The following is a 22,507-nucleotide window of genomic DNA, read 5'->3' as shown; positions in this document are numbered from 1 at the left end:
TTGCTACTGTGATTGGAAAACCTAAACTAATACTGATATTTCCAATGATAATAACAAGGGGGATGTAGCAGTATCTTTTTATATTTGATAAATTACACTACTTGGCTCTTTCACTTAAGCTCAAGGGGACAAGGTTGTTCAGACCTCATTGTTTCTCTCCTTCAGGTTTCAAAGCCCTTGTGGCTGAAGGTTTCAGCTGGACTGCTGTGACAGGACAGATGCTGTGAGGCAAAATCTGTAATTAGCTCCCAAATTCCTGTTCTGCAGAGAAAAATTGCAAAACACAGGGAGGCCATCTTGAGTGCAGCTGTTCCCTAGCAACAGAGAAGGCCAAGGTCTGAGGTAGGCCGAACAGCTGGGGTTTAAAAATTCCTCACATACAGAACATTCCAGTATCATGATTGATTTTGTTTTTTTCAAGTTTGTTTTTGAGCAACAGTGTTATTTTAATGTTAAAAAAGAGTTTAGTTTCAAATAATTGTTAAGAAACCTTAAGTTAACTATAAGGTTATAAGGCTTCATATAATGTCATGTAGATTATACTGCCTTGTTAAATATTTTTAATAGTAGCCATTATAAATAATTTGTATTAATGGAATCTTTAATGAAGTAGTCAGGACTTCAGTTTAACGTTTCCTCTAAAGGATCACACCTAAAAGAGCACAGTGTCCCAGTCACCTACTGGAACTGTGGTTTAGAAATACTGGTCCAGAGAGAAGAGGGCAACCTACCGGTCCACAAACACCAATACTCAGAACAACAACCTCGCTTTCCTTATAGGTCCCTTATCCTAGAAATGATCAGATCCTGACAAGGTTATAATGATGCAAAAAGACATTATGAATAAAGACATTTTTTCCTCTATGTGTCAGGCTACATCTTCCTTGCCATCTATCTTACATGTGAAGTGAAAGAAGTGTCAAGTCGAGTGAAACAAATTATTTTGCATGACACTTCAATGGAATATTTCACTATTTTGAAGATTTTACTTAGTGTATGTGGATCAATAAATTGTGCAATGATATACAGAAAAGATGACTTAGTCCTAAGTCCTATTTTCTATAAAAATAAAAACACACATACTACTTCTCCATTAGCGTGGATTTATGGCTCCAGCTGAATGATTCTTTAGATATATTTGTATATTTTTTAGCTACAATTAATTAAAACTTAAACTTATTTACATTTTCAAAGAAAAATCAGGTTTTCAAATTTTCATGTTTCATGTTCTGATTTGGAGTTTGGAGTACAATTGAGCATTGGAGACAGGTACAAATACAGACCACATGAGCTAAAATGGCTTCACTACAAGACAGAAACATTTCTCAAATATTAAAAGTATGTTAGTCCTTTCTTCTGTTTAATGTCATGCCCTCTGGGCCATACCCTTCAGCTCCTCAGCTAGTTAGGTATCACTTAAATAATTGTTCCATTACTCTGCACAACCAAAAGCCACTTATCATGCTTCATTTACACGTTCTTCCTTACAGAATTAAAACGTTGTAGCAGGGGCTCAAAAATGAAAGCTGGACCTGAATGCATAAAGGATGCTTTCTATGTTTAAAAAAAAACCTGAATGATATCTTTTAATGGTGAGCTGTATAGTAGATGTGTCCAGTACCAAGTGTTCAGTAATGCTGTTGAAACCTGTTATTTGGAATCCTACGAAAAAAACAACTATATGCCATAATTTAACAAGATCCTGTAAACAAATAAACAAGATGACTGCCTTTTATTTGAAACCCTTCATATTGCACTAATCTGAAGACATCTGTTCCTTTAACCTTTAACTCTTTGGAGCCAATGTGACATAGTGTTCTTGCTCTGTGTCTCTGATCACTTCTGCTTCCTTTACTGTCTGCCATTTCCATTTCTTTACTGCCAAACACTATCAGAAAGCTGCTTATTCCTGGTATAGCCCACGGAGTCTATCCCAGCAGTACAAGGCACAAGTATCATACTGTATAAGTAAGAGTTGTAAATTAACCACCATGTCTTTTGGAGGTGAGAAAAAATGGATCACCCAGAAAAAAAAAAAGATTTGGAGAACATCCAAAGTCCTCATAGAAGGTGTCCAGGCTACAATTCAGGAGCTCTGAGGCAGCAGCAACAGCCACCTGCTCACTGTGCCACCCCATTGCATGCAAACTGTTTTTAGTTACCTGCTCTACATATCTTCTAGAAGGTTTGTAATAATACTTGATCTTTAAAATGATTGAATTCAGCCCTTTATAAATGATAGTTTTAACACACTATGTGCAGTTTTGTAGTTACTTACAGTACATACTTTAAAATATACTGATGGAAAAATGAAACGCAACATTTTCTGGAATGAGAGTACTATAGTTAAAGCTGATGTACTAAAAAGTTTGGGAATCTTTAATAAGGCTGTGAACTAAAAAATAAGTCAGAAATCTGAAATTCACAAACTTTCACAAAAAGTTGTCAAAATATGTTTTAAGCCCTCTGACCAGCAATACAGCTTGTGCAGTGAGGCATTGCAACTTACCATTCACACAAAAGCTTGTTAGGTGCACTTTTACCCAATGAGGTCTAGATGGAACAATGCCTGATCAGGTCACCTTTAAAAAGGCCTTAATTCAAAGCTTAGGTCACTGCAAGAAAAGGCCACACTTAGTCAGTTTGCTGTGCATTCCATAATGCCTCAAATGTCACCAGAAGTAAAGGAGAGGGCCATTGGCATGCTGCAGGCAGGCATGTCATTTGCCAGCGTTGCCAGACACTATGGAGTAAGCCGCTCCACTGTGTCCCGACAGAGAAGGTTACAGCAGACCGGCAGGACAGATGACCATCCAAGATCCGGTCGCCCTCGAGTGACCACACCAGAGCAGGACTGACACATCAGACTGGTCCATCTGATAGATCATTTCAGATCTGCAACAGTACTGCTGCTGAAGCTGCTGGCAGACACAATGCCCGCATCAGTGACAGGACAGCGAGGCTTCATGCTGCTGGCCTTAAAGCAAGGGGAACCTGTCAGAGGCCCTCTGCTCACACCTCCTAGATGCCACATACGACTGGTTTGGGCCAGACAGAGGCTGCGATGGACTCATCAGCAGTGGCATCAGGTCCTCTTCACAGATGAGTCACTCTTCAGCCTGTTCCATGCAGACGGGAGGGCCAGAGTGTGGAGGAGGAGGTGATGCGTTTCTTTTTTCCATCAGTATATATTAACTAAACTTTATTCAATTCTACTTAATTCTTGTATTGTGTTCTCAATTTTTATTTTTGGAGCCCAATTGAAAAATCATTCTGATGTGATTTTATGGTTATATGGTAAACATTTTATGGTTATATGGTGATTGCATGAATGGTTATAAACCATTTTTTTTTGTCTATACAAATCTATATTCTGTAAAGACCCCTTTCATCTTCCTGAAATCCTGAATTTTTTTTTTGTTGTGCGGGCTGAGATGATAACTTGATAAAACATTAAACATTAGAGTATATCTTCCAGACAAGGGCACCCAGAAAAATGTTTCTGGTCAGACTATTTTAAATTACACTGATTTTGAATCAATAGCTTAAAAAATGTTCAAAGTCTGCATGCAATCCAGGAGGTTGTATGTGCACAGTTGTGTCTTGGTTCAGTGCAGTGTGGAAGACTAGTGATTTTGTTGTTCTAAGCATTAAAACTGACAACAAGTCACAGTCTACCTCAGGGCATTGTGACATCATCATCACCTCTGCAGTCTTACTCCTTGGGACCCCTTTATTACTTGGCAAAGCTGTATTTTCCATCTTAAAAATAAAAAGCCAACAAGATGAAGTTGCTTAGATTTTACTTTTAGCAATCCTTTGAAGCAGTAAGCCTGCTTTTGTGTAAATTATTTATTTATCATTTATGTGACAATCTGTTAAATAAATAATAGGACTACACCAGTTTAGTTATACCGTGCCAGTGACTCAGTGCCATTGCCAGAACATACGAAGAAATGCTGACAACAAAACAAACAAACAAAAGAAACATGTCTAAAATGTAAACACACTGTACACATAAAACAAGTTTTAAAGGATTTGATCATCTGGAAAACAAATATTCTATAATATTCGGACATACAGGTGCAGCCATTCAAAGTGCGCGTTACAGACACGTACCGCAGGTGGCGTCGCGCATTGTGACGCAAGATGACGCGCGGTACCGCAGTACGTGATTGGTTGACCGGCAGGGGCACTCGTGGTCCGTTGGTCTGTTGTAGAAAGACTTACAGTAAACGTCTTTGCTGTGCCCGTTGTAGATATTGAATTTTACCACTGAAGGGAAATCTTAGTAGCTGAGCATAAAAAGAATAGGAGCGTACTGTAACGTGTGTGAAGGCCATAAACGATATTAATTTTGGAACATAAACATACAGTACTGTATAAGGCTGGTCTTGGTACTTTAAAGAAAAAATACACACCAGTATTCCATTTCTCCCTTAACATTTTAAGCATCGAAGTCTTTAACTAAAGAGATACCGGAGTCAACAAGCATACTTTTAGAATTTGATTAATAGGGAATATAATATGGAATCGCGTATCTAAAGAATTTAATAACGATATGATTATATTCGTGTACTGCGACAGGGCTGTGTAGGGCTGTTTCGCCTCCCTCTTCATGCGACTTCCCCTGTAGCCTACTGGTCTACGTGCCCGCTTACCAACTCACGGGTTGTGTGTTTAATTCCAGCTGCTGCTGGACTTTTCTTTTAACAAACATTTCTTCGAAAAAATAGAATAGCGATATTATGGACAAACAATTGACTTTTATATTTCAAAATATCACAACATGATCGATTCTAAGTCATTTTTGATAACAATGAATAGTCACCTTCTTCCCTTCTGACAACGGTCCCTGCTTCTGCTTCCTGCTTCTATTGTGTGTGTGTGTAATAGAGTAAATGTTTATAGAGAAATGGAGGCTGGACAGTATGCGATACAATATAAACATTTATATTGATTTAAATCGTGTTTTGATTTAAATCGCAAACGCGTGTTTAATTATATGTGTTTTTTTAATCATAATCAGGCTAATGCAACATAAATTGATACAGTATCTCTGTCTTATTTTTAGTAAATTTATATGTGCAAACGTTTTATGATATGTCGCTGTTGTGAATGTCTGTGGACATGTGCTGGCTGGACAGGAGGCTCCACTGTACACAGAGAGCCTAGAAGACAAAGATATCAATTTATTTTAGTCAAAAATTTATATATCACCTTTAAAAGTGGAATCTCAAAGCAAAGTAAATACCCAACACTGATTGAACCCATCTGCCATGCTAATAAAACACCTTGAATTGAATTGAATTGAATTGAGGGAAAGAGGGGGGGAAGGGTGCGCGGCAAATAAGATACACTCCACAGGCATCCACAACAGCAACATATGAAACATTTGCACATATAGTTAAGTTATTACTTGGTTTTCAAAGTCGGGAGACATTAGAGGCTTGCCACACCCGGACTGTTAAACCAACGCATTAGCACGTCAAAGCCCATTGAGGACCCGGGCGCAATAATTGTTTTGTCCCTTGATTTACTGATCTGCATTAATTATGGAAATCGAGTTCCTGCTCTGTGCAGACGACCTGGTCCCGCTGTCGCCCACAGAACAGAGGCTGCGCCAGAACCTGGCACTGCTGGAGCAGCACTGTCAGACCTGGGCGCCGACAGTCAATCTGGACAAGACCAGTTATGGTTTTCCAGAAAAAAAGCCAGACCTCAGGGAAACAGGTACAAATTCACACTTAACAACACATTAACACCTAACAACGGGAGCAGGGACGAATTAGGCCAGTACCCACTATTGTTAAACATACAGAAAAGGATATTAAAGTATTGAATATTAGTATTGGCTTTAGTATTAGCCATACAGAACATTAAAGGTCCCTTTTCCATTCAGCGGGTGCCTGAGCCGCTGTGTCCTATCTTCTGACAGTCGCCATTGTGAACAAACATTTCTTTGAAAAAATGAGACGTTTCCCTTGGTCAGAGATATAAATATATAATATATAAATAAATTAAATTTAACTAACATGTGAAATAGCGTGTGAAAAAGTGGTAGTTTAAGCTTTTCTGCTAATATAATATGGAATCGCGTATCTAAAGAATTTAATAACGATATGATTATATTCGAGTACTGCGACAGGGCTGTTTAGGACTGTTTCGCCTCTCTCTTCATGCGACTGTACCAGGAAGAGGATTTCTTTCTATTCGAAACGTGTATTTTAAAAGTTTAAGAAGTAAAAACCTTACAGTGTACACAGATTTCTAAACTGAACAGGATCGTTATCTTTGTCTTATGCATAATAATGTTCACCGCTCTGTCCAGCAAATTAATAATAAACTTTATTTTATATAGCGTTTTAAACGAATAAGTAATTAGGTTGCTCATAAACCTAATCACTTGCTTTTTCTTTTTATTTAGGCTCAGATTTCAACTATAGATCGTATTATTAATAAACATAATAGCAACCAACCAACAAAAACAACCATATAAACATAATACCAACCAAAAACATAGATAACGACCACAATACAAAATCAAATATATCAAACCATTATACTCTCGCAAATTCCTCCATTTATCATAATCCCGCCCCTTATGCAAAACCAAACCCTCCTCCCATCCCAGTTTATCCTCTTTATCATAAACAAAATCCACCTCAATTTTCAACATAAAGCATTACTGCTTACTGGGTTTTTGAGGGGGGGGGGAGGTGTCTTTCGCTGGAAATCTCGCCTGCTTCTACTTTACGAGTACAACCCCCTCTCTGCAGGAGTGCTGGCTGTGACGAATTAAACCGGTTTCACAGGTATTTTCAAAGTAGGAAGTACAGTGTTAACTGGTAGCTGGGCTCCTCAATTAAATCGCTTTAACATGCTAATGCGTTGGTGTAACAGTCCGGGCGTGGCAAGCTTCTAATGTCAACTCGACTCGATTGGAAGACAATGAACGTATTTTAGCCCTAAATGAATTAATAGCAAACATGGTTTACATAAAATACATTTTTCCAAGAAAGTTTATAATAATGCGATCTATAGTTGAAATCTGAGCCTAAATATAAAGGAAAAGCATTTTCAGAGAGCAATCACGCTGTGTTTATGTAGAAAAAGCGATTAGGTTTATGAGCAATCTAATTACCTATTCGCCTAAAACGCTATATAAAATAAAGTTTATTTAGAGATGAATGATCAGTGTCGCAGTTTAAATAATTTTCGTAGGAGGGCTTGGACAGATTCCAAGTGCATTTTTGCAATTTACGTTGTAATACAGTTTAGAATACAGTTAGTCTAAGCTTTATCAGCTTTATTTATGGGTTGCAATTTAGAAAAAGTCAAAAACCGCACTCAAAATGCAATTTAGAGCTTTCTGGCAAGGGGAGACACCCAAATTATAATGTAACATGCCACTGTTTGTGCATGAACAAAGTTATACTGCAATTTTCCTTAGATACGCGATTAAAAAAAATAAATTTTTTGAATCCCCGGCGGAACACACTCCATAAGAATCAACGCTTTTATACAGTATATCGCCTTTAAACACATATATTTAAACACGCGTTTACGATTTAAATCAAAACGCGATTCAAATCAATATAAATGTTTATTTTGTAACTCATAGGTGACTATTCATTGTTATTAAAAAGACTTAAATTCAATCATGTTGTGATATTTAGAAATATAAATTTGTTTGGTGCGAGTGAGGTTTTATTTAATCTCTGACCAAGGGAAACGTTTCATTTTTTCAAAGAAATGTTTGTTAAAAAATAAAGTCATACTGTACAGTAGTTCCATGGGATTCAATCACAGACCATGTGACATGGGAGTCAGGAAACTAACACACAGCGCCACCAGATTTGATAACGCTATAAAAACGCTATAAAATAATGTGACTAGGCACAGAACAAGTTTACAGCACAGTACAATAATAAATGCTGACCATGACTTTAGAAGCATAAATTACCTTACACTCAATTTAAACACAAGCTGTCTTTAGCCCTCTAAGCTGGTTCATACAGAAATGTAGAGATCCAGGCTCAGAACACACAGCTTCATTAGCGAATACATATGCAGGACAACTAGAGAAGACGTTTTACAGAGGATGGATTTTTAGAAACATCCCATCAGTGACATCACTGAAGTCAACTCCTACTGTAGGTAACTGTCGTGTGGATAGTTTCACAAGAATCAGACAAAGGTTTAAGCATCGCTTGTTCTAGATAAAACTGCAAAAAAAAACAACAACCCATAATATACTTCTTTGCGGTTCTGTTTGCCCAAATCATATATTCACAACGTGAAATTAGAAAATAATATTACGTAACCAAAATCCGCAATATGGAAACAGAACCTGTGTAATTGTTGACAGATGATGTTCTCGTAACATTTTTACAAGACAAACTACAACATTTAAAAAATGACTTGTATGTACTTGATATCTCTAATCAATCCACGGCGATATAGTTAAAGCAGTCCCCGCACAAAACGAAACTAAAACGCCCTGGGCATACCGTTTCGCGCTTCTTATCAGTTGCTCAAAAGTAATTTGACCGTATGAAATGCATAATATAAACCTAGAAACATATACAGTACGTGAGCAGTACTTACGTAGTATCGGTGTCAAGACATACCTCTCAAATACTGTAAATCAAGTTAAAAATATCTCAAGACCGATTCTGGTCATAATGAAACCATGTTTCGTGTATGTTTTCTTTAAAGTACCGAGACCAGCCATATACTGTATGTTTATGTTCCAAAATTAATATCGTTTATGGCCTTCACACGCGTTGCAGTATGCTCCTATTCTTTTTATGCTCAGGCACTAAGATTTCCCTTCAGTGGTAAAATTCCATATAAATATTCAATGCTTAAACAGGCACAGTTAAGACATTAAATATACATATACATACTGTATACAGTACAGTTTGCATACGGTAATATGTTTATGTTCCCAAATCAATCTCTTTTATGAGCATGTGTAAGGCATGGTGAATCGATTCTCAAAAATTACTGTACTTTGCATGATTGGAAAAAAATGCGTGATTGCGAAATGCTGTGGTGTTACTTTTACAAAGACGGTCAATGAAAAAAAGAATGTGGACCAGGGCAATACTTTGAGTTTACAGCTTGTCCAAGGTCATTTATTATTAATACTATTAGTAATATCTTCGTTAAAGACTTTGATGGCTACAGCTCAAACATGAGAGGTTGAGCTTTATTAGCTCCACCTTGCGGAAATTCCGGATACTATTATTTTGCTAGCGGTATTTACCGGTAACTTGCGGTAGACTGCGTACAGCGTACCGGAAAATAATGCGGTATCGCCCGCGCATTTTGAATGGCTGCATCTGTATTATACTTTATCTCCAAGTCTTCCAGATGGACAACAAACTTGAATTCTACAGTCATAAAATCCTCTTTTGAAAATGTTTCTCAAAGAGTCATCAACAGTCCAGAAAGAGGTAAGCAAAAGGAGAAAGAGAAGAAAAAGGAGAAAACAGTGAAAGAAAGAGACAGAGAAAGGAGAATTAGTGTATCTCAGACTCAAGGACCTTGTCTGAGTCAACCATAAAGACCAGATTCTAGTTTGCTTGCTGTCTGTTTATTTTAAGAACTTTTGATGGGGAATTCCCAGGCAAAAGACATTGTCTTCGCATTAGTGATGCATTTTTAGAATAGGGATATAGGGTCCCAATCGCTTTGGAGATTCTGGATTTATAAGGAGAGAGATTTAGCTCTGGTTTCTATTCTATTTTTTTAGGATGCAGATTTCTCTCTCCTGTGGGCCCATTTAGGTTTTATAGAGGATTTTTGAATACAGGGTTAGCATTCTGGGTTTTATTTCTGGTTGGTCAGGATATAGGCCTTGCAGATTCCTCGTTTGTAAATAGGGTAACTTTTATGTTATACAGTATGTTGTATTGTGTGTTGTTATTATTGTTAATAAATGTTAATCCCAATTTGTCTCTGATTTATTACTTTTTCATCAGAGCTGTGCCAGAGAAATAAGAGCTGTACCTTTAATTATAGGAATCGCTTGAGTACATTATTGGCATATCTTTACAGTTTGGGGGTTGTTATTATTGATCATCCTGCTCTTTTTCATTTTTTTATTTATTTTTCATTTTTTCACACTTAGAGCTGTCCAAGCAGACACTTAGTGTAAGGTAATGTAGATCATTCCAGGAAATAATTAACAGACAACAGAGATGATGAAATGTAATCTACATTATCAGCACTCACAGACATATAAAGACAATAAAGATGGGGAATGCAAAGCCTGTTTGCATTGCCTTGAAAGTAATAGGTGATTGAACCAAGAAAATAGTTTGGACATTAAGGTTCAGAAGAGCAGTGCTGCTTATCGGCCCATAGATACCACTTACAATTGCAGCTTGAGTATCCATAGATGTCTCTCAAACCAGTATTGACCTGGTCCTCCACTGCTTAGCTTTTAAGATCTGATGATATTAGGATCTGAGGTAGAAATGCTGCTGACACTAAAAGAAGATTCTGCTGGGTTGTGGTCTCCCTGAGTCCCAGGGGCCACTTGTTTTTAATCCATCTGGGCTTTCAGCTGCTAAAATGAATCTTTAGTGGAGACAATGTGATTATGTAAGCTATAAGAAAATGACATTTCCCCCACCCTACATAAAACAACCTCACACATTCCCCTATCCTCCTCTATAGTACTCCTTGACAAGTTTCTACTTAGTGTGAAAGATCCCTGCTTTTGGTAGTGTAGCTCAGGAGATCTCCGCTCCTATTAGAGGCATTAATGAGATATCCTGACTTAATTTTAATAGATTTTATTTTAAAAAATAAACATTCATAAATGTAAGTAAAATATTAATAATACAATCTGTTGCACCTTGTGAGAGTGTGGCTACAATCACCCCTCAACTATTGCTACTGTCTTCTGACTTCCACCCCCTTCACCCCAGACTACTATGCTCTCATGGAAACCCCAGTGCAGCAGCACTTCAAGCCCCTAGCTATCTAAATCTAATCTACATACTACAGGACCAAGGGATACCAGGAAATTTAATGCAGAACAACTTTTTAGATACTGTCAGGTCTAATTCTGTCATTGTGAGAGACATGGATTGGGGTCTTTATCGACCATGAGTACAAGATAGAAAAAATAATAATTTAGAATAATGTACAAACAAGAAAAGACCCATTTCTATAATTTAACCAACTGTGGAAACTCTCAAAATGCGCAGACTGTACACTCCAATAGCCAGGATACACACAATAGTGCTAGGAGCTTATTTCAAAACATACCATTTGTCAAGGATCAGATGCACTGAAATATAATTACTGTACATTATTTTATGGTTAGGATTTTTGAAGGCAGATTCTCGATAATTCCAAATATTGGCTCAGGTAACGGTCCCATTTGTCACATTCAAGTCGCAATATTATCTCCTGCTATGGAATTATGTAAAGACAGCAATAAAGTGTCATGAACCATTGTAGTAGTTCAGGTGGGTAGCTGCGTCAGCATGCGTAGGATGCAAAGGAACAAGTAATAGGTTTATTCCATGCTGAAAAAAAGAAGAAAGAACTCAACGTTTCGGCCGTGGAGCCTTCTTCACACCTGAAGAAGGCTCTTTCTTCTTTTTTTCAGAGTGGAATAAACCTATTACTTATTCCTATGAACCATTGTATGCATTCACAACATCGCCCCGTAGAGGACATGATAGTTACACATTGTAGAACAGAAAAAGAGCAACTCATATTGATACTGCAAAACTCTGAATGACTAAAGACCATCACCTTGGAAAACATCCGTTAGGCTTTCCATTTGTTGCCCCATTAAAAATGAAAAAAATAATTGTCTTTTTGGAGTTTATTATGAAGGATAGGAGGCCATATTAATAATGTAATTGCATTATTATTATTGAGCTAAAATATATTATTTTTAATAGGTATTCCAGTATAAATCAAGTCTACATAGAAAAACTAAACTTTCTTCTCATGCCAAGATACAGTACAAAGGTGTCTGGATTTATCCACATGAACAATTCACAAAATAAAGAAATGGAAATACAAGTGATAGTTTGGCAAAGCCAGGTTTCTCATAGACCTTTCACGCTGTGCAGTGGAGAATTAAACATACTGTCATATTATTCCATCCATTTTATAACTGATGCTTCCATTTCAGGGTCGCAGAGGAGCCAGACCCTTTTTCTGCAAGCAGTGGGCACGATGCAGGGTACACTGTGGACAGGATGCCAGTCCATCGCAGGGCAGACACACTAACAGAAACACAGACATGCACAAACTCCCACACTTAGGGCCAATTATCTAAGAAGCCGATTAAACGACCAACATGTCTTTGGACTGTGGGAGGAAAGTGGAGCACCTAAAAGAAATGCATCTGAACTTGGGGAGAACATACAAGCTCCACACAGACAGCACCCCAGGACTTGATTTGAACTGGACCTGAAGAGTGACCCAGTTGCGTCCTCAGAGCCTGTGCCAAACTACTGTCGGGTGTATTCACAGACATTTTCAACATGTCCCTGGCCCAAGCTGTTGTCCTCACCTGCTTCAAAACAACACCATCATCCCAATACCTATGGAAACCACAATAACATGCCTTAATGATTACCATCCGGTGGCACTAAACCCTGTTATCATGAAGTGCTTGGAGAGGCTGGTCATGGGGCACATTAAGGACACCATTCCAGACACACTGAACGCGTTCCAATTCATACCAATTCGGGACAACAGCTCCGCAGATGACGCAATTGTCACGGACGTCCAAAGGGACAAACCGTGGAGAGCTGGAGAGCGGATAAGGACCCATATGCGTAGCAGCGGAACGGGAAAAAGGCCCGGGCTCATTAGTGCAAAGAGTTCAGGAGTGCCGTATAGAAACCTATGCCCTCAGGAAGCGGACGTGGGGCGACCTGGTCCTAGGCGGGTCTCAGGACATCCGAACGTCAATGCTGAGCCAGGGCAGAGTGCAAGACCCGGAAATATATAGCCCAAGGGAAAGAAAGGGACCGGAAGGACAGCAGACAGGAAACTAGGGACAGGACAGAGAAGGAGCGCCCTCTGGCTGCAGAGGGCGTGACAGTAATCTCCATTGCTATACACACTGCCCTAACCCATCTGGATAAAAAGAACACATAGGCAAGACTACTATTCATCGAATTCAGCTCAGCTTTTAACACCATCATTCCAGAGAAATTAGTCAAGAAACTCAGTGCACTGGGTCTTGACACCACCCTCTGCAACTGGATTCTGGACTTCCTGACAGGCAGACCCCAGGCTGTTAGGCTTAGAAACACACCTCCGGCACACGCCGGAGAAAAGGCCTGCCTTCGGAGAACCCGGAAAAGAGGCAAGCCTTGTGGCGTTTATCTTCCAATACTGAGCCCAGAACTGCAGAGACGCTAGGCTTTTAACCAAAAGGCAAACGAGACGTACCTGGAAATAATAGAAATGAATCATAACCGAAAGGGGTAGGAGCGCCCTCTAGAGGAGGGATGTGGAACGTAACATGAATAAAGGCTAAGATATCTCCCCAGATCCTCACTAACTTTTACAGATACACTACAGAAAGCATACTGACAGGTTGCATCACAGTGTGGTATGGCAACTGCAGTATTGCAAACTGCAAAGCCCTATAGCGGGTGGTGAAAACTGCCCAGTCCATCACTGGGGTTGCTCTCCCATCCATCCAGGACATTTATGACAGACAGTGCTTGAGGAAAGCTCTAAGCATCATCAAAGACCCCACACACCCCAGCTACAGACTGTTTGACCCTCTACCATCTGGAAAACCTATGATCTGAACCCTTGCAGTGCCTTCTCTCTTTTTCAAATTTTCTATCCTTTATTCCATTCTGTTGATGTATGATTTTGCACTACTGATGTTGTTTTGCACATTACCTGTTACCTGTTGCTGTTTTGCATATTGTTGTTGTTTTGCACATTGCCTGTTGTCTCTGTCTTTCTTTTCTTATACAATTGTATTGTTGTTGTTTTTTTGTACTACTTACCGTCTGAGAGCTAGCTAAATAGCATTTCATTATACCATATACCTGTGTATGAGTATAATGACAATAAACTTGAACCCAGGACCCCATTGCTGCAAGGCAGCATACTAACCTCTCAAATTATTTTACACATTAATTTTGACTTCTGAAACGCAATCTATCACAAGAGCCCAAGGTGAATAAAAATAAATCCTAAAACTAAAAAATATTAAGCAAAGAAGCTAATTTATTTTTTATTATGGAAACGGGAGCAAAAGAGAATTAGGGAAATTAGTCCACCTTTATCGGTGAGTTCCTGTCTATTTAGAAATGCTATTAAAGTTGTTTACTGTGATGACATGTAGTGTCATTTCAACTAACATATAACGATTTTTCATCTGTATAGAGAGATGTATGACGTGAAGCATTATTAACAGGATTAAAAGTAGTCGGATGAATATACAGAAGAATAGACTGTGCTAGAAACTCCAAATAAAGGGTGAAAGCAGACATTCCTGACATGCCTGTCAGCACCATTGCCTAAACATTTAATGCATAATATTATTAGCTAATCAAAAACCTTTTTAGTCCAAGGACAAAACTTAATAGGGGGAAACACTGTTGGTTGTCACATGCATCTTAAGGAGAGATCATAGATCAGACACCTGTTTAATACAGCTTGATTGTGGTGAAGTAATTGAGCTGTACAGAATATATATCTTTTTCAGTAATGGAAATGAGTATGCAGTATACTGTAGCATCCTTTCAAAAAGACCGTATGTATCATGTCAGGTAAAAGGCGACTTAACTGTGCAAAAAGTCAAATACAATTTAGGAGGGATGTTTTGAAGAGATTAAGTATTTATTAAGAGTTTTTATAAACAAAAAGATTATCTTGGTGACATGCCAGAACTCAAAACGATTATAGAAAGTTTAATTAGTATTAGTTAAATTTGGGATTGAATTAAATAACGAAGAACTCAATTGGAACACGCTTGAGCCACGTAGTCCAGTACTGGGTGATACGTCACACTCTGTAGGATTTTAATTGTGATGTAATGAATGTCTCCTAAGTCCTAAGTTCCAAGTCCCAACAAAGCAGAAATTCCAAACTAATCAAGCACCGTGTACGATATCTTTTCTTTTAACTAAGACGCATTGTTCATTCGTTATTATAAAACGTTACGACAAACTTATCTTCCAAGTTTTGCAAAGCCTCTTTGAGGTGATATATCGATTCGCATAAACAAAATTACAGTATGCGTATTATCATTGCGCAAATGAAAGTAGCCTACCTCCGCTACATGCTGTACAGTATGATAGGTACTATTGAACACAACATTTGCAGCAGCCACTCAGATATCATACTTAAAAAAGAAAAACAACGCTAGATAAAATGTCAGACAAGCTAGCTTGGGTAGTGCATATGGCTTCGTGTTGATGAAAGCGAAAATCGACAAAGGGGCTATAAATACTTCTGTTTTTCCCTCTTTAAAATCACCAGGCTTTTTATCTTACGGTTTGCGAGGAGAGCGGGGAGGAATGAAGGCGAGAGTGCAGGACTGCTGGAAGATGCTGTGCGCTCTGGGCCGCTGCTGCAGCCCGAGCGAGCGGCTGGTGCCTGAAGAAGACAGGTACAGGGTGAGAGTGTTTCGATGGTGTCTGTTTCTCACCGTATTCAGCTACACTCCTGTACGGACTCGTGATTACCTCTACATGGATTCAAAATAATGCGAGATCCACAGATATTTTTACAACAACACTGCTTCGTTGTTTGTAAAATGTCTAAATATACCCTGTTCCTTCTTTGCAAGATGTGTGTTACGTTGTAAACGCATTATAAAGATGGTCAATTAACCACAACTTCCTTCGTGTTGGTATCAGGAGGGCAACGTGATTTCTGTAGGGGATACAAATCATCGTAGATGCAAACAGGTTTCAGGATATTACTCGAAGCGGATACAACCGTGCGTTCACCCAACAGGTTATCAGTTACATTTATTTATGCATTTGACGCTTTATCAAGGGCGACCTACATACAGTATATAATCTTATTGGTTCACAATGGCAGAACAGTACAAAATATAGAACAGTTACATTGAACACTGCTGTCAACTTCGATACGTAAAACAGTTGCACGGTGACAAAAATACAGTACATTACACAGCACGTACACATTGAGAAGGATTTCATCGCATTTGAAATGCGAAGTGATCCACCCGTTTTCATTTTTTGTTTCATATTCATATTTCCCATTAGATTCTCACGTGTCGTGATTACGAAAATGTTATTATGCCAAGACGTATTTGCACTGGGAGGAGGTTCACAGAGAAAAAAACACACCCGGGCGACCCCTTTGGTATCATCTTTATTCTGACTCGTCTCTGTGAGTCATGCCACATGGCAAAATCTGACCCCCACGAGCTTCCTCCTGTGCTCACAGTTCTGTTTTTAAAGTACTCTCTCTCTCTTTGTGTAGTTTCATTGCTTTATTTTTTTTATAATTCGATGATGGCATTAAATGTGGGTTTACTTTATGTTAGCTATATTGCTGCAGTATTATTCTTTATCAGTAATGTTTGCTGTATCAAATTTGTTTTGATCTATGTATGGATCGATGTGAAATATAGTATACCAGTATGGTCTTTAACCTGATATTTTTGGTAGAAAATATTTCATTTTGAAATGCTGAGTAGCACCATAGTTGTAGGATTAAGTATTGCCCACAGTAGTAACCAGCGTTCTGTATTTCTAATTTTACATTTACCAAAACACCAAACGTCTAAAAGTAAAAGCAATCAATAGATACTGCTAAATATATTTATACACAGTAATAATAGTTTAGATGTACTTTTTTAATAAAGTGGTTAGTCATTATGTTTAGGATAACCATTAAAAAATAGCCACAATTTTACTATTTAAATGTCATAATTTTCTATACACATTAAAAGGTTTTTGACAGAAAATTGAAACAGTTCTGTGGTAACCTGTAGTTGCCCACAAGTAATTATCAAAGGGAAGATTTATTAAAAAATAAGTAAGTTTGCAAATTGTTAAATTTGCAATAAACAATAAATACATTTAACACTGTATTCTACAAAAGAAGTTGTTTGTATATTGAACAGTCATTAAACATAAAGACCAAGTGACCTCAAGGCTATTAAGCTCATAACCAGGGGCCATTAGAAGGGGTGTGTTCGAATTTCAGGTGGCCGCATCTTCCAGTTCTGAGAAACCGGCATTCTTTCTCTGCCTTTATTGTCAGAGCTGGTCTTTTCAACAGTTACAAGCTAATGGGAAAAACAGTGAAGAATATAGTAAAGGAAAGCACAGTGCAAACTTGTTGAAGTACAGCAAAGCATTCACCTGAATGGAGATAAAATACAGTCTGACAAGCAGAGAAAATTGCGTTATACTAAAGGTCAACATCAGAGAATGCTTCACAATCTCGGAGCAGAAGGGGTGAGTGGAGCACAACATGTTGTGTGACATAAAATGCCAAAATGTACAACAGTGACTGAGGAGAGTCATGTTTGTGTCTTTGCAGTACAGAAAACCACTCTGACCACAGCATGCCAGTGGTGACGCCACGCTTCTCCACGCAGGTCCGCAGATGTCTGTTTTGTGGGCAGCTGCACAGGAAGCTCTGGAGACTGCCCTGTGGCCATTACTTCTGCCGCCACTGCCTGGTGAAGATCGTAGACGAAGGTTTCCGAGATATCGAGGGGCTTGACGGCAGCCCCTGCCCCAGGTGCCGGAACGACATCAGGCCTAGTTCCAGCCTGTGACAGTGGGACCTCACAGGAGAGGGAGCCTAAGGAGGGGAAATAAAGTCAAATGAAAGGGCATGGATCCTCCTGTTCTATGCATTAATGATGAAGCAATGAAGCACTTTAATCATGAACGATCTATATATCCTTGCCCTTCACACATGAGCTTTATAAGGCACGTACAAAAATTACTCAAAAAAATGTAAACTCGATACTATTAGAAAAGCAGAAATACATTTCAAATTTACACTTGTGGCACTGTGGCTAAGGATCTGTGCCTCTGGCTGGAAGGTTGCCAGTGCTGTTTGCAATGTTAGTTCCTACACAAAATGGAGGGGGAACATACCTGTGTAATCCAGAGTGAGGGATGTTAAGTTTTTACAAGATTATGGGAGGGACTTACTATATTGTATTAAGATATAAAGCAGTGGTGTCCTGGGCAGCCAGAATCCAGCAGGTTTTTAAGCCCCAGCTAAAATCAAGATCCTCTAAATACCTGGAACAATTTCATTTTATCCACTAGTAGGTAGTATGTTCAATTAAGTAGTTTGTCTATATTGATTGAATTGAAATTGTTAACACGCAGTACTGGTCAAGGGCTATAGACCAGTCATTCCTGATTATTTGAACCAATTAACTGGCTAAATTGATTAAACTTTTTTATGTTCCAAGTATTTAAAAATGGATGATTTAAGACTGGCTGGACTGTGGTTTCCCTGGACTGGGTTGACCACTCCTGCTACAGTATATTGCATTGTACCATAAAGTGCAGATTTGTACTATATCATATTGTACTCTTATTGTATACCTCAGTAGTGTATTATATTGTATGCTGTGACATACTGTAAACACTGATACTATTCTGTAAAACTGTTCGATCTTGACAAATACTGTACTTTGAAAATACATGTGTAATGTCAGGTGAATAAAGCTTATTTTGAATTTCACTATTAAGGGGGCAGATTTAAGATGAGAAGAAAGTCAAACAGAGAAGGCAATAGGCCTTTTGTCATAACAGGTGAGCCATGTGATGAGAAGATAAATGACCATCTCATGACACTATATATTGTACTATATAAGTACAATATGAAGGTCTGAGTGAAATCTGAGATAAAAAAATCTGGAAAACTAAGGGAGTAACTATGATTCATAGCCTCAAATGTGTGCATTTGTTGTCATCAAAGAGCTTGAACATTTCTTATACACATGATTGCATAAATAAAGGAATAAGAAAAGGAAGAGTTGCAAAGAGAGCAACACACTTTACTCATCTGAAATGGCTTTTATAGAGAGAGAAATAAAATGTGAGTGTGAGAAAAGAGGAAAACATTCTCACATATAAGCTGTGCAACAAACAGCATTCTAGAGAGAAATGTTAAAGATTAAGCAGGGAAAGGTTTGTTGTAGAGATAGTGAAAATGTGTGTGAAAATGTGAAAGCCACTTATCTATACAGTACATGCAAACAGTGCAAACAGTGAAACAGTTATTAGTTGCCAGGAGCCACCAACAGCTAGCTTTCTCCACCGCCCACTTGATACTGACAGCTGGACAAACAGCGAAAGACAAGATTTTGGACCAAATTGTTGTCGGGTTTTACTGGCCTAGGATAAAAGTAGAGGTGGAGAAATGGTGCACCACCTGTCTCACATGCCAGCAAACTAGCAGGAGGACAATATGTCCCACTTGTACTTTTAGTTTTGACCTTATTTCAGCATATTGGTACAGACTGGCCCATCAGCGCACCAGCCAATCAGCCCATCACAAACTGATTGGGGACCAGTTTGTGTTAGTTATCTTGGACTATGTCCGATGGAGCTCTTCAACCAGACCCTGAAAATTTAAAGAATTTCACCTTCTTGACTGGTGTGTGTTGTAAAAAGAGATCTTAAGACCACACTCCTCGAATCTGAAAGCGAGACAGCCTAAGCTCTGAAAAAAGCTCTGGCAAAGAAAGTAAAAAGCTGTCAGAAATAAAGGCTGCAAAGATGACTTATTTAATTTTACTCTAGAGAATGTGAAGTTAAAAAAGGCCTGCCACACTTCATTTTTTCCTCCTCAGTACACTCCTATTCTTTACCCCAGCTAGTAACAGATGCCTTAACCTATTTGTATATAACAATTGCTTGTGACCAAGAATCATTCTTGTTGCTCTTTTTGAACACTTCCTGAAGTTTTATTTTTTGTTTGTGATTGTCAGGGATGTCGGAAAGGACGAACTGTGGAATGACAGGAGAGCGAAAAGACCCTATGCGTAGCGGCAAGACGGGGGTTAGCCCGGGCTCAGCTGTTCAGGGAATGCCGTATAGAAACCTATGCCCTCAGGTAGCGGACATGGGGTGACCTGGTGCTAGGCGGGTTTCAGGACATCCGAACGTCAATGCTGAGCGAGTAGCAGAGCAGAAGCAGGAAATAAATAGGCTACACAACAAGACACACCAGAAAGACAAGAATAATCACAGGGAACTAGGAACAGGAGGAAAGTAGAGCGCCCTCTAGGTGTGCTGGGCGTGACAGTGATGTAATGTTTTATTTGTGTCTGTGTTAGGTTCAAATGAGCACAATATTGTTGTGTGTTGAGGAGTATGCTACAGTAGATAAATCTGTATACATTATGACATAACCACGTTTCGTATCCATACAGGCCAGCAAACATTGGGACTTTACAAACAAGTTAACAAAATAACAAACTAAGAAGAGAACAGTAGGTTAAGGAAGACAGTTCCTGCAAATGTGAATCAGCCATGTGATACTTGCAGTGTATTTTCTTATTATGAGTGTGGACTACTTAGTGTTTTTTCATTCTGCTTAGTTTTGTTTCATATGAAGATTTAACTAGGTTGCTCATTATAGGTTACTAGGTTACTAGCATACTAGGTTGCTCATTATAAAAGGTAAAGTTCATACTAGAGAAGCAGCTCATCAGGCCAAAACTCATCCTGGGTTCTGTTGACTAAGACTAAGGCAAAAAGAAAGCTGATCCATTACAGGAATTACTTTACAACAGTCGTAGTCCCCACTTCTACAGCTGGTGGACTGGAGCAACTGGCTTAAAGTTCCTGACAGCAGTGTCTGCACTGGGAACTTAAACCCACAACCTATCATTCATGAGTCCAGAGGTTTACCTATAGTAAGATCTAAATCATTAGTATAGACTAGAAAGTGCAACTCGAAAGTGCAAGAACAGCTCCATGTAGCACATCACTGCATTCATTTACCCTACAGTATGTTCCCCTCATTTCCAGTTTGTTAACCAGTCCTAAATCTATGTGCATGCATTGCAATGGATTATGGCTTTTAATCTGAGAGTTATTTTTTTTTCTGAGGAATTTTATTCAAAAGCTTTCCAGAAGTCTTAACATACCATGGCAAACAATATGCTTTAGCTTTATTTACTATCCTTGTTATTTATGGAATTCTAAAAAGGTAAATATCCTTACCTTTTTAGATCTACTGTATGTTGGTTGCCTCTTAAAATGCCAGTTTGAAACATTCATTTACTGTATCATGATTACTATATCTTTATTGTATTATCAATCCTGTTTTATCTTATGAACAATTAACTCACTTTTACATTTTTTTATTGTTCAGACGCACTTGCAAAAGGAAAAAAAATGAGGATTTTCTCAATTGTAACAGTTTTCAATTGTAACCATTTTCACTTGTAACACTTTTAATGACTGTTGACTACCAACACTTTGAAACCAGTCATCTGCTGTGAGAAATATTAAGGGCTTTCTGGATTTCTAAATGTATCAAAGTACTGTACAGTGTATATACACACACTGCATGGATAAGTGCTATTGCTGGAACAAAAATTCTGCAATAAATGTAGGTAAGACCTACTTTTTCCTTAACCCATGCATACTATTCCTTTAGGAATGGCCGGATAAGCATTTTTCTGGTATGACTCAAATTCCATAGCTAGATATGTGACAGCAGATCTCTCTCATTACTGGGCACTACATTGACAACTCACCATCAATGGGTGCTACCCCTCTCCAGTGACAATGGTTTCTATACAATCCACAGAGTACAATTAGTACTAGAACATGACTGGATATCTGCTTGTCTCTTGAACAGAACACCTACAGTATAGTTAGTATAGTACCTATACTTAGTATAGGTACTATACTAAGTATAGTACAGTGAATAACACCTATAGTATACTGTAGGATACTATAGGTACTATAGTATAGTCACAGAATCATCTTACCACTCCCCATGCATTGACTTTCCTTCCTGTGTCTGTTCTTCATAAATTAATTACTTGTGAATAGTTGTTGACATGGATATACATTGTAAGGGATCAATCTCTGATTAAACAAGTTGGAATTGGTTACATGTGCTGAAGTTATTGAAACAATATACTAGAAGTTGGGTATTTTTTAAACCAAGCACTGAGTGCAAAAATCTGTATACAAAAGAAACAGATTGATTAAAGCAGTAAATTAGGACCTGGAGTTAACAGCTCAGTTGGAAAGATAACTAGCGGCCACAGAGATGCTTCCAGGACCAGCAGGCTTGCTTACTGTGAGGCTCTTTGTGAGTTTGCATCAGGTCATATTTTGTGGAAAAGAAAAAAACAAACAATTAACAACTGAACTGTAAGAAAAGTAAGCTGTCAAGTAAATGTTTATGCACAAATCTCAAAACCTGCCAATTATCTGTCATATTACATGTTAGCAGTAGAATCAAGAAACATGCTGTTGTCCTTGTCTTACACCTGCCAGCCTTATTT

At 38.4% G+C, this 22,507-nt stretch overlaps 1 protein-coding gene across 1 annotated transcript in view; it reads right to left on the bottom strand.

The window, feature by feature from the left end:
* Positions 1–17,664: 17,664 nt before the first annotated feature.
* LOC148815477 (immunoglobulin kappa light chain-like) overlaps positions 17,665–22,507 on the bottom strand; it is a 46,560-nt gene continuing 41,717 nt past the window's right edge. The window contains exon 6 of the mRNA XM_088905113.1: positions 17,665–17,811. Within this exon, the coding sequence (XP_088761239.1) occupies positions 17,665–17,811 (147 nt within the window). The remainder of the gene's footprint in view (positions 17,812–22,507) is intronic.

Source organism: Atractosteus spatula, chromosome 25 (genome assembly GCF_055471065.1).
Source record: "Atractosteus spatula isolate fAtrSpa1 chromosome 25, fAtrSpa1.hap1, whole genome shotgun sequence".
NCBI lineage: Eukaryota > Metazoa > Chordata > Actinopteri > Semionotiformes > Lepisosteidae > Atractosteus > Atractosteus spatula.
Note: the sequence above shows the minus strand (reverse complement) of the source record. Positions and strands in the feature narration are given on the sequence as shown.